Genomic DNA, 16,854 nt, shown 5'->3' with positions numbered 1-16,854 from the left:
TCCATGTGGGAGAGAGACAGGGAGGACACACACAGAGTGAAAATAAACTATGAAAGGCAGAGTCCGACTCCTGACAGCAGCCAGCCCCCCCCCCGAGAGAACAGACGAGGGAGGAGTAGAGAGCTGTGATGTAACGAGGGAGAGAGAGAGAGTAGTCTCCAGAGTTTCAACAGAGTTGGGAGTGACGTGTAATAAGAATGATTTGCTTTTGCGTTCATTTTAGCCCCAATAGCGGACGGTGGGACTACAAGGAAGACACTGATTGGTCAGTCCAACGCATAGAAAACAAGATATCTTGGAAACTACTGGTTGATTTCCTTAGTTGCTTTAACCCATTGAAGACCAGAAACTAAATCTACAAATGTCTTCTAAATCAAAACGGGCATAAAAATATATATATATATATTCAAAAAGGTTTGCACAAATTTCCAAGATTTTTCAAAAATAGCAGATCTACAAGCTCATAGCGCGACACAGAGTGCCGCGCTATGAGCTTGTAGATCTGCTATTTTTGAATAGCCAAAGTATAAAAGGTTAACATTATTGTGATGCTATATTAGCACATTTTGCTGGTGACCCCCTGGAACCCCCGAAGGACCCCTGGGGGTCCCCGGACCCCCACTTTGAGAAGCAATGCTTTAATAGACTGTTAGTCTTGTTCAACAATCGAAGCCAACGCGTCGTCATGGAATTCACTCACGCGGACGTAAACACACGTGTACTTACAGAGTCCAGTGTAGCGACATTCATGAGTGTCAAAAATATGATTCGCGCACATTTTCTGAAGTGCTTTTGGGTTTAATCAGATTTGTGCAGCATTTTCCAGGGCATGCTGATTGTAATAGTTACAGTAATTGAGGACAGCCAAGCAGTTGCCTGGATTAAAAATAACATGCAACACAAAAGGACAACTGGAGACAGAGGGTGAGACAGACTGAAAGAGGAGAGAGCAGAGGAGAGCAGTGATAGAATAGAGGCCAACCGATGCCAGCTTATATGGATCCATGCCCGTCCGCATTTAGAAGTTGTTTTGACTAATATTTTGTTAAAAAGTGGAAGATCAAAACATGTATTTGATTTAAGTTATAAGCAAAACAAATATAATAAACAAACCATATGTAAGTTTTCAAAAATAGACAATCTACAAGCTCACAACACATCTCAACAGATGAGCTTGCTTGTAGATCAGCCATTGTTTTGTATTTTCGCCATGCCCAAAATAAAGACTAGGTTGAAAAAGAAAAATCAGGACACATCGGCTGCTTAATTGCCGATACCGATGTCAGAAAAGTCAAATAATAGCCAATAGAGTACAGAAGTCCTAGCCTCGATCTCCAGGCTTTTATTGTTTAGTTTTGCTAAAAAATAAAAGCCTGGCCCAACTAGTCGGTGTACTCGGTATGAGGAAGTGTTTCATTTCCCAACCAACCAGAGTGCAGTGGGCGTCGCTCGTAATGTTGTGTTAACGGGGCGGGGGTTGACGGACAGATCGGTGAACCAATGGGATCAGGCGCAGTCTCTCTCCGGCTCTATACACCCGCCCCTTTATACACGAAATCGGGAGGGTTGGGGCAGGCTACAGAAGTCCTGACGTCACTCGTTCATCCCCTGGGTCGTAAAGTAATTTCTCTATGGAGAATAACATTGGGTCATCTTAGAATTGTTTCATATAAGAATTGTGGTCCAAAAATAAACAAACTGTCCCGGCGATATTGTCAGGGAGGAGGTTCTGTATCGTTTATGTTAGTCAGTCACTTATATTTGATACAGTCTGTTTCTGGCGAAAATGTAACTAATTCGGCGGAAGTAACATTAGCGTTTTCTCACCATCAGTTGATGCTTCTCATATCCATAAGAGTCAAACCGCCGGGATCATTCGTTTATTTTTGAAACACAGTTCTTATTTGACGCGATATTAAACACGTCTATGGGAATTCAGAACGGGGGTGGAAAACCGCGAACCAGGTAGGATGTGTGTGATCTTTGTCTTGCTCAAGCACACTTCAACACTAACCAAGGAAAACATTTAAAACGTTTTTATAATATAACATTAAATACGTCAGTCATTTCTTTGTATATTTAAGTTATTTGTCATACCTGCCCTGTGCAAGTTCTGTTTACAAAGCCTAAAAAGGCACATTTTTGTAATCAATGTTCGATGTCAAAAACACAATTAAATTCAGACATTAATGGCAATTATTTTTATGACAATTAATCGTCATCTTACATTTTGTAATCGTGCCAGCCCTAATTATGAGGCAAGATTCAACAGTTGCTGTACATGTTTCTACACTTCCTGAGTTGAACCTTTTTCTTTCACAACGACTGGCTTTGAATGGTGTTTTAGTGGCTATAAGGAGTAGAAACCATTGGTTCCCAAGATTGTTCAGCTGAGACCCGAAAGATGTATTTGGCGTCTCCCCGGGACCCAAACTCCTAAAAACTCCATTATGATTTAACCACTTAAGTACCATTTAATAGTGAAAATGGTCGATCTACAAGCTTACGATTTCTTTTTTTAATGGATTATTTCTTTGAACTGAAATAATTCCCAATTTATTAATAAATAAAAATGTGTAATATATATATATATATATATATATATATATATATATATATATATATATATATATATATATATATATATATATATAAATAAAATTAAAAAAAAAAATATATATATATATATATATATATATATATATATATATATATATATATATATATACACATATATACTTTTGAAACAATGAAAAGAATTGTAGGAAATTGAAAAACAAAGAAACAAGAAAATGGGTCCCGACCCACTGTTTGGGAAACACTGCTGTAAGCGATGCACTGGTTAAGAAAGGCCTCCAGACACACATGTACCATTCAGATGGCCAAGAACTGAACCCCAGTAGAGCTTTCCTCCCCGTGTTGCCATTAAGCTCTCGGCTATCTAAACTACATAAAAAGGGAAACTCACAGGAGAGGGCCACCCACTCTTTTTTTAATAAAGCATTAATCTGTTTGTTTTTTTTAAAGGTGGGGTTAAAGAGCCTGCCAAGTTAACATGCATAAACAGAAAACCAAAACCTTGAGGAACAGTAGTTTGTCTATCAACCATTCTGCTTAAACTACAAGGTTTCTTCACTGCAACCTCCAAAACTAGGAAATGATCATTTTATGACCAGGTCGACATTTGCATGTTAGAAGGATGAAGTTGCAGTTGTAGCATCTAGGACATACTGTACATGGGCAACTGGCGGCCCGGGGGCCACATGTGGCCACCTTCACTTAGCCCGCAGGTTAATATCGGAATACTGATATATTATTGATTTCAGCCGTTCCAATGGACCCTTCGCTAAACCCCACCCCAAAAGCGATTGTCCAATGCCACCTTAGCAACCGTTGTTAGCCTGGCACAGGTCTGGCAAGCTTTCGTCACCTGCCATAGCTGTCAATGTTATTTCGTCCGCACACACACAATCATTTGCAACATAATAGCAAGAATAGGAATACCACGATAACGCAATGGTGACTATGAACCACGTACCCAAACCCGTTGGAGGCTGCTTTTCCCAAGCTGAAATCTGCACTTAAACTGCAAGGCTGAATATGGCTGTGTTGTTGAACACATACACAGCTTAACGTCAGGAAAGTTACACGACACGACTCACTCGCCCAGGTGGTGTCAATAATAGGCTACTAATCACCGTGATCGTAACAAGAATCACAGCGCTGCCTGTTTCGGATTCCGCACGTTAAAGTATATTCATTCATTTGTTCGTCTATTTATTAACTGCTACTGTAGTCTTACCCTGCGGTACATGAAAACTCCTGTTACAGTCATGGATCAACTTCAACCTGGTGTTTGCACTATCTCCATTTACGGTCCGTACATATATATAAACGTTCAGATTTCAAATATAAATTGCTTACCCTATGGCCACGGATGTTAAAATGATGCACGGGACTCTCAAAAGTACCCGTATATTCTGTATTGTTCAATAAAAAGCATTTTAATCCGATCGGTGGCCATTTTCTCATAGAGTTATAATGTATCAGAGTGCAATACACCTACCAACCGATAGGGTCGCTTTGTTGAAAGCATATGGATAAAATGGCCACCGATCAGATTAAAATGCTTTTTATTGAACAATACGGATGATACGGGTACTTTTGAGAGCCCGTACATAAATGTAACATCCGTGGCCATGGGATAAGCACTTTATATTTGAAATATGAACGTTTCTGTAGATGTACGGGCTATAAATGGAGAAAGTGCAAACACCAGGTTGAAATTCATCCATGACGGTCGAGACAGACGACCGTCGTGTATCCATGGCTATTACTCCCTCTAACATTTCCCGTGTTTTTAGTTTATTGAAATAATGTCATGCACATTTGTCCAGTGCATAGCCTACTGCAGGCCTTGTTGACTAGATTTAGAAGAGATTTTGAAGCTATTGCTGCTGAAATGATCGATTATTTTTAAGGGGAAAAGCCGTCATTTAACATGCAAGTCAATGGGTGAGAAGCAGAGATTGCCAGGCGCTGCCAGGCCTGGGTGTGACTAACTTCGCACCACCAGTCACAGAGTGGAGTGGGTGGGGCTTAGCGAAGGGTCCATTCCAAACATGCAAACATGACCCGATTTAATTACTTCAGTCTATATTAGTAGCTTCATGACTAGTATTAAAATGTTATTATCTTTTTTATGTCCAATGTATTTGTATTTAAGTTCATAAAGTTAACATAAGTATAACTGCATGCATTAATCTTCAGGATTCCAATTCAAAATTAGCAAAAATAGCCGATCTACATGTAGATCGGCTATTTTTGCTACTTTTGTGTGACATAGAATGACGAAGTAGGGCATTAATTATAAAAAAAAAGTTATAATACAGAGATAGAGGTTTCTGTATAGTATTATGCAATGTGGCCCTCTGGAGTGAGTGTGGAAATATAGTGGCCCTCTACATCAAAGTTGCCCACACCTGATCTAGGACATACCCTGATTAGTAGGAGAACACATTCCTTCTTTCACTAGGATGGATGGATTATATATATATATATGCATACTTACTGCAAACATATACAAACACTATTATTATATTACAGTATAATACATGAAAATTTTGATTTACATATTGCAAAAACATTTGCATCACCTTCCAACTTCTCAGAACGTAAACATCGCTCTGGAGCCACACTTTAGAGGGATTTTCCTGACACCAGCCATGTGCCAGTGCTCAGTCACGCAGCTCACTGGGCCCATTAACACCATGGCAAAGCTGTGCACAGTGCACGTCAACAGTTACTACGGAAAACCAAGTTTCAGCTCGTACTGAAACCAATCTGGTTCCTTTATGCGTTCGTCATTTTCAATGTGTTTTGGGGAGCCATTTAATCATCTCATTTTAACCATTTAAAATGTAATAATAAAATCTTCGCATATTCTAGTTGTTCCATGCACATATATTCATTTAGAGGACGCTTTGTGGTGGGATTGGTGTTACAACTGTAGATTTGTATATCTACAACAGATTTTATTTATTTATTTATTATAAATATATATATATATATATATATATATATATATATATATATATATATATATATATATATATATCCCAAATTGTTATTACCATAAATCGAAAAAGGACCTAAGAAAATATGTATATGCCTAATTGGTCAACCAATTATCATCACTTCATCTAAGATACCAGTGTCAATGTAGCGTCAAAGTCTAAATTAGTCTTTACTCTCAAGTAATTACCACAGCTCTGCGTCCATTAGGTAGGGGATTGTGGTCAATGTAGTGATAATTACCTCTGATCTACATGCTGTAATGTCAACATTCACCTTTTAAAAATGGCTTTTTTTTTACACAACCTAATGAGAACGCGTAAAATCACTAAAAGGCTCTTATACTGTCAAATCCTAAGTGTTTAAAGTGCTAAAGGGAGACACGGTAGGGGAAGAATGAGGCTAACCTGTCTGATCTCTAGCTAGCTGGTCTGAGGCTCAAGGAGAAACAGTAGGAGACCCAGGCTAACCTGTCTGATCTCTGGCTAGCTGGTCTGAGCTGGCAGAGAAACAGGTGGCCAAATGACACATAGACCACTCCTCCTGACCAGACTAGCCTTGACAAGGAGGATTTGGCCCAGACAAATCTGCCGTACAAACACAAAGCAGCACTGACTGACCTTCGTGCACTTGAGAAGTCTAAAAGCCATGACTAGGGTGGAGCTTTCTACACAAAATGACAGCTATTAAATGCTATCCATTCTGTAAATACATTTTATTTTATCAGCACTGGACATTAAGCGTTTCATGCGGTTACTGGCATTTGTAGGAAATGGCTTCACTTAAAGAAAAGCCACAGCAGGAAATATTAACATTCATAGGCCAGAACCGAAATTATTATTATTTTTGAATCAAATTCCAAGTTCAATGCCTTTCGACCACAAGTACCACCGGTGAAATACTGTCTCTCTACAGAAAAACAAACGTTAAGCATTTACAATAAATGCATAATCCTGACACAACTAGCTGGATTCATAATGATGGGTCACCTCTCACTGAGCTGTAAGCCATTTATGTCACATCCACCACAGAGACCTATCTGATCATCATCATGACCACTTCCTCACAAATGGAGAGCTCAGTCTGTCATTTGTGCAAATACAGTCTATTGTCTTCCGTCTACTGAATGTGTGTTCTCTGCTATGTAATATTGCACTAATGTGAATCCTGTGTGTCCACTCCCTTTTTTTCCCCCCCCTTTTCTTATTTGTGTTATGTTGTCACAGCAACTCATATTGTACATGGCAATAAAAGTGATTATTGGCTAACTACCAAGTGTGAATGAATCGGTTCGTTCTGTGCAATTCTGGGCTTGATGTGTTTCCAGCGCTGACATAAAATGAGTCGAGTGCCTGACAACTGCATTGTGACTGGGGCACTAGCTGTCCAATCCACACTTACTGAACTGAATCTGCCCTAAAAAGGTTAATAGTGGACCCTCGTCGTTTAAAAAAAAGTTAGGTGGGTGGCTCTAGGAAAAGCTGACATGTGCATCACCAGTTCCCAGCTACCATCTCTCTGTCTATATTTGAAACGAACCGTTTCCTCCTCCAATCCGCTGTCTGTCGGTCCCTGCTGTCATTTCCTGCAGCCTCACTGAGCGGCAAATAAGGCCTCGCCACAATCACTTGGCACTCACACTTCCTGACTGTCACCCAGCCATGACACTGTGATGTCTGACTTCTCACCAGAGCCACAGAGAAAGCCTCTGTTAACATATCATTTACCATCCAGTACTACACATTTACAACTCCAAAAAGAGATAATCTATCAGTCAAACTAAATAGAACACACACAACCCTGTTACACAAGTACAAAGTAACATACAAACGTAAGTCTTTATAGGTATTTAATTAACTAGTTCCTTGGATGTTTCACATACTTTTGCCTTATTTGAGTCATCAATCATTCTGTAAATACTTAAGGCCGACTCGGTAGCTACAATGGTTAGAACCCAATAACAAATGGGCTCTAATGGCTGACTGCGAGTCCCTGGTTCAAATTCTGGCCGGCCAAATCTTTTTTTCATTGCGATGCGAACAATATTTTAATGAAAAACAACCAACGTTTCGACCAGATAAGGTCTTCTTCAGGGTTAGACAAAATTACTTAAAAGAAATGTGTAAATACTTGAAAATATTTGACCTCAGCTTGCAGTACAAACAGGAAGACATGTCTATTAATTTTGCATGTTCCTGTCACAACTAAGATTCATTTGGTGTCTCCCTGGGACCCAAACTTACAAAAATACATTAGTAATTAATCACATATGCACTATTTAATAGTGAAAACAGAAACACTGGGATACATCACACAATCCTCTATGAACAATATTCAAGAAAGGCCACTCTGGTAATGACTTCAACTCAATTGAATTCTTAATACATTATTCTTAGTATATTATCAATCTGTCACCTGTGATTGCACAGATGACGTCCTCAGGGAGGAACCAGCTGGCTGTTGCACAGTTAAGGTTTAAGACTATGGGTGACTGTACCTTTGTCATTAGGGCCTATCGGCTCTGGAATGACCTGCCTGAGGAGCACAGCACAGGCTTCCAAATCAGTATCTTCTTTTAAATCATCTTAAAACATACTTTTACATCTTTTGTTTTTATGTATTTGTATGTTGTATGTGAGGCCATTTGTAACAGCTGTGTTTTTGCTATAAAAACTGTGAATTTCCATGGGTATTATGATCCATTTCCCAGTCAAAACGTTACCATTCCATAAGGAATATTTGGAGTGCGTGTTTAAATAAAGGGCAGTGTTTATAAAGGCTTAGTCACCTCTGCCTTGAGTAAGAAGCTTCTATAGGCTAGTTATCAGTGACAACACATGTCTTGAAAGACCCTTATCGCGGTCTAAAAAAAACTCAAGTCTACCATATGGCCAGCCTGATAGGGCTTCACGGTCTGTCTCAGTGTGAATGCTAGCTAAAGCTACAGTATTGCAGTACACTGCTCTCTCCAAGGACACACAAAGAATAAGAACGGGGTCAAAAGAAGTTGGTCATAAACCAGCAATAAACCACACAATAAATACTGCACCTTGTGGCCACCAGGCGCTTACATCCACACACACACACACACACACTGAGGTTGAAGAAAGGGACAGGAATTTGGCGAGTTGTCACGGGCCTTGCCTGACATTCCACAGCGTGGGAGATTGCAAGTTCCTCACACAACAAAAGAGTTCTAACTATTTGTGGCATCTGACCTGACATCATTTTCAACTGCTTTGTCCAACATCCAAATAGTCCTGGCATGGGTGATGTGATTTTTCCACAACTCAATATGATCATCAATATTTGATGCGTGCCGATATGGTCATGTTTTCTCTCAACCTCTTTACCTTAATGATGCAACTCAACCATGTACCTCCATGTATTATGTCTTTAATTACTGACAGACTTCTGAATAGGCCTACATGTTACTGGGAAGACAATGAAAACCTTTCTTTTCATATATCTATTTAAAATCTATCACATTTAAGAATTTGATACATTTCCCAGAGCTATTGTCAAGCGTCCAAAAACCAGTGGTAAAAAAAAATTAGAAATGCATGCTCCAAAGAGTGTGCAAATGTCCATTTGGTTAAACTCTCAGAGTAAAAGCAACCCTGAGGATTTGACTGTGTTGTAGAGAACCTAGCTGGCCAGGTGAGCGTAGTGAGGTCCCAAGCAGGGCCAAAGTACAGCCCATTACATCATAACAAGTCATACAGCTGTGGTCTGATCTGCAACAGGCTAAACCGGAAACACATTAAGGTGTCATTATGTGATTCCAGTTCAAATCTGTCGCTGAAACCAATCAAACTATTAATTATAGGAAACTGAAGAGGAAATCGGAATCAATTGGTATGCCACCTTCTGGAAACTACAGTTACGCACAGAGCCTAGCCTATACAAGGCCAGAATGAAAAGTTACATGTTCTTCTGGTCATATCGGCAACACTAGGTCAGGATGAAGCAGGTAAAGTTACAGGTTATTGGGGTGAAAAACATGTAAAGTTACACGTTATTGGGGTGAAAAGCATGTAAAGTTCCATGTTCTCAGGGTGAAAAGCATGTAAAGTTCCATGTTCTCAGGGTGAAAAGCATGTAAAGTTACATGCTCTCAGGGTGAAAAGCATGTAAAGTTTCATGTTCTCAGGGTGAAAAGCATGTAAAGTTCCATGCTCTTAGGGTGAAAAGCATGTAAAGTTCCATGTTCTTAGGTTGAAAAGCATGTAAAGTTCCATGTTCTCAGGGTGAAAAGCATGTAAAGTTACATGCTCTCAGGGTGAAAAGCATGCAAAGTTTCATGTTCTCAGGGTGAAAAGCATGTAAAGTTCCATGCTCTTAGGGTGAAAAGCATGTAAAGTTCCATGTTCTTAGGTTGAAAAGCATGTAAAGTTCCATGTTCTTAGGTTGAAAAGCATGTAAAGTTCCATGTTCTCAGGGTGAAAAGCATGTAAAGTGACATGCTCTCAGGGTGAAAAACATGTAAAGTTTCATGTTCTCAGGGTGAAAAGCATGTAAAGTTCCATGCTCTTAGGGTGAAAAGCATGTAAAGTTACATGTTCTTAGGTTGAAAAGCATGTAAAGTTCCATGTTCTCAGGGTGAAAAGCATGTAAAGTTACATGCTCTCAGGGCGAAAAGCATGTAAAGTGACATGTTCTCTGGTCGTGTCTGCGACACGAGGCCAGGATGAAGCCAGTAAAGTCAGAAGTACTGTACCTGTTCTCTGGCCCTCTTCTCCTCCTCAACCTGTCTCTGCAGGGTCTCCGCTCTCTCCTCGGCCTCGTCTGCCTGCTGTTGTAAAACTTTGATTTTCCGCTTCACCGCCTCGATGCTGTTGACTCCAGCCATGTTGGGTCTGTGTGTGTGTGTGTTGTTGGGGGTTGTTAGTTAAGCCGGTGAGAAGCCTTCCAAACACGCTCCTCTGATCAGCGAGGTCGCTTCTGGAGAGGGTCAAAGAGGTAAAGAAATAGGGTTGGTTTAAAGTAGAGTCAAGTTAAATCCCCTCACGTCGATCCTAACGCCAGTGGTATAAAGTAACTAATACATTTACTCAAGTATTGTACTTAAGTACAATTTTGAGGCATTTTCACTTCAGTGGAGTATTTCCAATGTTCTGTACATAAAACTTCTACTCGACTACATCAAAACAAAACATACATTACAAATTCAAACCTATGTACATTTCGGCCAACTTATCTACAAGCTTAGCCATGGTTCACATGACGCTTGTCATGGTATGACAGTCATGTTTCAGGGCTACTACAAGCTCACAATGAGTCATACAGAGCTTGTAGATCTGTTATTTAAAAAAAAAAAATTAAACGTTTGAAAACATGGGAAATGGGACATCTGCATAATGAGTACTTTCTACTTTTAGTAGTTCCAAGTACATTTTAACACCAATACTTTTAAACTTTTACTGGAGTTAATGTTTTATTCTGGAGTTTTACTTGTGACAGAGTATGTCTACATCAGAATATTGATACTTTTACTTAAGTTAAGAAAATGTGAGTACTTTTCCCCACCACTGAGTGAAATCCCCTCCCCGTCGATCCTATAAGGCTGATGTCTCCTGAAACAACGCCCTACTGGTGTCAACCATAGAGTTACTCTATTGCTGGTGTCAAACTCAACGCGAAGTCTTCTGCTCTAGAGGATAGCAGATCTTCAATCTAAGCTTCTATAAAAAAAACACCCTGGAGTTCGTGACTCGCGAGCTTGGTTATCGGCTATTTTCGCCGAATGTTCGCCCATTTTCGGACCCAAATAAATCCCAAACGTTCACTCTCTATCATCACATGCCCCAGAGAAACTAAAAGAGCCAGAGGGTTCATAATATGTTGGTTAAATGGTTGGTAACTTAGTGAAAAACATGGAAGGATCATTACCTGGAAAGTTGTTTAAGTCGACGCGTCGGTACAAGTTTGATCTCACTTCTTCACACACACAGCAAGTTTGTCCAGTTTCTGTTAGCTACGGCTAAGCTAACGCAGGCTAACTTACTAGTGATCGGGTGGCACGCTTGTTATATACGCTGCCGGTAGCTATGAGGCTATAACAAATGGATATAGTGAAGTTTGATCGCGGTGAGTTGAGTTAGACGGCAGAGAGGAGCGATCAGGAACCCGAGGAGAGATAAAAGAGTTTTTTTTTTTTTAAGGATAGTGTTGGAGGGTAAAGTTGTCGTAGTTCAGACACGGCCTCTCCCTCTTCTTCCTCTCTGACTGGGTCTCCTGACTTCCTCTGTCTTCAGCTCGAGCGCGGGGTTGCCAGACTTTTGCGAGAGAAATAAGCGACCAGGGTCTAGGAAAACGGTAACTGGTCAGGTGGCCACCAAAACCATCTGGGCACTAGGGACATGTGGGCACCTGGTCAACTGAGCACTGGGGACATGTGGGCACCTGGTCAACTGGGCACTAGGGACATGTGGGCACCTGGTCAACTGGGGACTAGGGACATGTGGGCACCTGGTCAACTGGGCACTAGGGACATGTGGGCACCTGGTCAGCTGAGCACTGGGGACACGTGGGCACTGGTCAACTGGGCACTAGGGACATGTGGCCACCTGGTCAACTGGGCACTAGGGACATGTGGCCACCTGGTCTACTGGGCACTAGGGACATGTGGGCACCTGGCCAACTGGACACTAGGGACAACTGGGCACTAACATGTGGGCACCGGGACGAGTGGGCACTTAAGGGTGGAGACATCTGGGCACTAGGGACATGTGGGCAGGAAAACAAGCCCAGGCCACACTTTTAAACCTATATCATGCATTGGGTGTTTTGAAAGTAGCTGTTTGAAAATAGCATCGGCTTTTTTGAAAATAGCCGATCTACAAGCTCACAACGCGTCCCAGTGCGATGCGTTGTGTTTTTGTGAGCTTGTAGATCTGCTATTTTCAAAAACTCTTGCAATGAAATGTGGAATATTTGGAATATTTTTTACATACATTCTAAAACACAAATGCTCCCCTGAGCACAAAACATTTTCATGAAAATATTTGAGAAACACTGATTTAAATGTTTCTGATTTTAAACTTTACAGAAAAAGAAGCCCAAAGTCGCTTATAATAAAACGACATGGCAACGCTGCTTCAGCTGTGTAGAGTTAAGGGAAAACAACACTTCCGGTGGAGGACTTCAAAGTAAGACGCAAATTTGTGTGTGTGTGCGTGAGTGCGTGCGTGCGTGCGTGTGTGCGTGCGTGCGTGCGTGCGTGAGTGCGTGCGTGCGTGCGTGCGTGCGTGCGTGCGTGTGTGTATGTGTGTTTTTTTTGTTTTTTTTTTTTTTGTTTAAACAACATACATAACAAACAAAAAAAATAAAACATGGTTGATAAAGTGGCCATTCAAAACATTGGTCTCATTCGATGAATTGAATACACAGGACCCCAATGGAAAGTTGGAAACAAGCCATAATTAAGGCTTTCTTGGGTTTAATCCCTTTAGCATCCTTTCGTATGGAACTGTACCTCTGTGTTTTTTTTTTGTAAAATTGTTAATGAATTCAATCAATATTCAATCAATCAAAACATTAAAGTTTTAGTAGCCGTGCTTGAGACTGGAAAATGCCAAAACGTCGAGAGAACATTTCATACAAAGTAAACTTGATGAGCTTCACATTAAAATAGAATAAAAAATATGCCTGTGCAAACAACAGATACAGTAGAGTACACACACACACACACACACACACACACACACACACACACACACACACACACACACACACACACACACACACACACACACACACACACACACACACACACACACACACACACACACACGGTCACACGCATAAAAGCATTTAGATATTCCATCTATCCACACATTCACATGGTCAGCATTTATGATCCCCTAGCCACAACTCGTGTGTGTGTGTGTGTGTGTGTGTGTGTGTGTGTGTGTGTGTGTGTGTGTGTGTGTGTGTGTGTGTGTGTGTGTGTGTGTGTGTGTGTGTGTGTGTGTGTGTGTGTGTGTGTGTGTGTGTGTGTGTGTGTGTGTGTGTGCGTGCGTGCGTGCGTGCGTGCGTGTGTGTGTGTGTGTGTGTGTGTGTGTGTGCCTTAACTCTATGGTGTGTGCAGAGAGAGACAGAGGAGGGGTTTCCTAGCATGGCTGTGTCAATTTATCATGCTTATTATTTAGTTATAATGTGCAAGGGAATGTGTTTATTGGGTGTAATGTGTCATGGGGTTTGTAGTTGTTATAAATGTGTATTTGTCACACACCACTGCACTACAGTAGTACTATAGTAGTTGAGAAGAGGCCTCCTTTCTCCACTTCATCATTTTTACTTTGGTTGGACACATATTATTAATGTAACACATAAAAGAGATTCCTATTGCCAGAAGCTTTTTTCATACCAGCGGTTGTTGCATTGCTCTCAGAAGAGGGATGACATCAGTCAAGGAGATCACCACTCCCTTCAGTGTCTTCATCAGCAGTGGTGTAAAGTAACGAAGTACATATACTCAAGTACTGTACAAATTTGAAGAATTTTGACTTTACTTGAGTATTTTCTATTTTATGTAGGCTACTTTTACTTCTACTCCACTACACCTCACAGGCAAATATTGTACTTTTACTCCATTACAATTATATGAAAACTTTAGTTACTAGTTATATATACCAGACTTTTACTTGAAACAGAGTATTTCTTCATTATGGTATTAATACTTTTACTTAAGTAAAACATGTGAGTACTCCTTCCACCACTGAGTGTACACAGACTACACACAGACACTCACCGACCACAGTAACGGCGCTGCCCAAGATGCAGCAAGAGCAGCTGACGGGCAGTACTGACAACTCTGTGTTGGGAAACACACTGCAGACCTCTGAGCTCTAGGAGCCGCCATGTTTAGTTTATGTTTGGTTTAGTTTATTTCAGTCAATGTTGTGGTAACATTACAGTAGGCCTACTAATAGGTAAAAAAAAAACAGTTTATAAAGAAAAGATAACCACATTTCTGACCAAAAAGGTATAGGCTGAAGCATTGCTTATTACGCCTACCCTTTTACAAAACAAAGAAAAATGAAAGTCAAAATGGAGAGAAAACAAAAAACAAAAACAAAAAACAACCAAAAGAAAAAGAAGAAACAAGGCACACTTTTCTGTACGTGTTTGCTGTAGCCTACTGTACAAGTATATCTCTGCTGTCCGGCAGGAACCAGCCAACTCCAAAATGTTCATTTTTCAAGAAATGAAAAAAAGTGGAGTTGGGAGGTTTTGTTCATCATTGATAAGAACAGCTGAATGGAACTCCAAGTTCACAATGAGGTTGGAGGTCTAAAGGGGGTGGAGCCTGGAGTCAGTAAAATGCTATAGGCTAATAAATAAAATCCAATTGAAGGCATGCCTTTTATGTTTTTTTAATTTCTAAGTAATCATTTGAATATTAATGAGCCAAAGCCAAGTAATTGCACGTACCCCCGAGATAATACTTTGTTTGTCCTTTATGAAACATCTTCTGGATGGTCTTCTGGAGGAGCCGCCGTCAGAGCCTCACTGCGGGGGGAAACACTAAAAGAGCATTCCTCAAACCTGGAGGTTTACTGGCCATCCTATGTGGGCCTCGTCGTTCAGCTTCCATTGCCGCTGGCAGTGCCAAGCAGTGGTGGAAAGTGACTAAGTACATTTACTCAAGTACTGTACTTAAGTACAATTTTGAGGTATTTGTACTTTACTTTAGTATTTACAATTTCCAGTAAAGGCTACTTTTACTTCTACTCCACTACATCTCAGAGGCAAACATTGTACTTTTACTCCACAAAAATTATTTGAAAACCTTAGTTACTTTGTAGATTTTGATTATTATTACAAAACATACATTAACCACTTCAGCCCTATATACATTTCGGCCATTTGAAAATAGCCGATCTACAAGCTCACAATGTGTCACAATGCGACACATTGTGAGCTTGCAGATCTGCTATTTTCAAAAGATTTTAATACATTTGAAAACTTGAAATGGGACATTCTGCATAATGAGTACTTTTACTTTTGTTGCTTTAAGTACATTTTCATGCCAATACCTCTGTACTTTTACTCAAGTACATTTTGAATTCAGGACTTTTATGTGTAACAGAGTATTTCTATATTTCAGTATTGACACTTTAGTTTTACTTAAGTAAAACATTCAAGTACTTTTTTCCACCACTGGTGCCAAGGGTCCCTGACAGCCACCACTCCCTGCTGCTCAGTCAGTTGCACCAGCAGAGCACCACCTCTCTAGGTCCTAGAGGACATGCCAAGTTCTGTTGGTACTACAGAGAAGGGTCTAATAGCGTCTAACCACGTCCAGGTTGAAATAGCGGCTCGACTCGCCGGCTGGCCCGACAGCCAAACGGACGCTTACCTTGGCATTGGAACTGAACTATGCTGCTATGGGCACTTTGGAACAGCAAATTGACCGGCCTTGCCTTCGAGGATGAAGCCAGGGAACAACTGACTGCTAGACAGAGAGGAGAAAAGGAGAGCATATAGGAGCCTGTGTCGCAGCACTAATTCAATGTAGTTATCGCACCGTCCCGTGTCATATCCAGGAACAGTTGGTGCTAAAGGTCTTTATTCAAGGACTCCGCACTAAGCGTCTTGGGGAACGAATTTGTGTTCCCAGCCCCCAGACATTTCACAATGCCCTGAAAGAAGCAGAATGCTACTCAGTAGGTCATTTGTTAATTGACACACACACACACACACACACACACACACACACACACACACACACACACACACACACACACACACACACACACACACACACACACACACACACACACACACACATACCCACAACATACAAATGAAGTGAAGGTCAATCTGTCCTGTTATTTTCTGATGCCATTCTGGCCACAAATTCACAAGGTAAGCAATTCTGCTTGCGTTGCCATGCCTCTCCTGTCTCGTGCTTGGTCCCGCCAATGCAAATGTAGCCAGAGCAAGTGGTTTTAACTTTTGCTGGGAGCAGTCAGTCAGAAAATAAACTGTGTGTCCCAGGATTGAGCTGGCACTATACAGAAGCAGTGCAAAATGCTTATGCATAATGCAAAATGCATTATGCAAAATGTCCCATTTCACAAATTAAAAAATGTATACAAATCTTTTGAAAATAGCAGATCTACAATCTCACAATGCGTCGCATCGCGACACATTGTGTGCTTGTAGATCGGCTATTTTCAAATGGCCGAAATGAATATAGGGCTGAAGTTGTTGATGTGTGTTTTGTAATAATAATCTACAAAGTAACTAGTAACTAAAGTTTTCAAATAA

At 40.6% G+C, this 16,854-nt stretch overlaps 1 protein-coding gene across 3 annotated transcripts in view; it reads right to left on the bottom strand.

Moving 5' to 3' along the window:
- The window catches only part of LOC308084647 (uncharacterized protein), a 34,057-nt gene extending 22,243 nt beyond the window's left edge, over positions 1-11,814 (bottom strand). For 2 of the 3 annotated variants that reach the window (XM_080427414.1, XM_080427416.1), the window contains exon 1: positions 10,295-10,520. In XM_080427414.1, the coding sequence (XP_080283540.1) occupies positions 10,295-10,426 (132 nt within the window). In that variant the 5' untranslated portion in view covers positions 10,427-10,520. Of the gene's footprint in view, positions 1-10,294; positions 10,521-11,466 lie in introns of those variants that run through there. The other variant, XM_080427415.1, reaches the window with a different exon arrangement.
- Between the last annotated feature and the right edge of the window lie 5,040 nt (positions 11,815-16,854).

The sequence above is a fragment of the Gymnoscopelus braueri genome (genome assembly GCF_963280865.1).
Source record: "Gymnoscopelus braueri genome assembly, chromosome: 4".
NCBI lineage: Eukaryota > Metazoa > Chordata > Actinopteri > Myctophiformes > Myctophidae > Gymnoscopelus > Gymnoscopelus braueri.
Note: the sequence above shows the minus strand (reverse complement) of the source record. Positions and strands in the feature narration are given on the sequence as shown.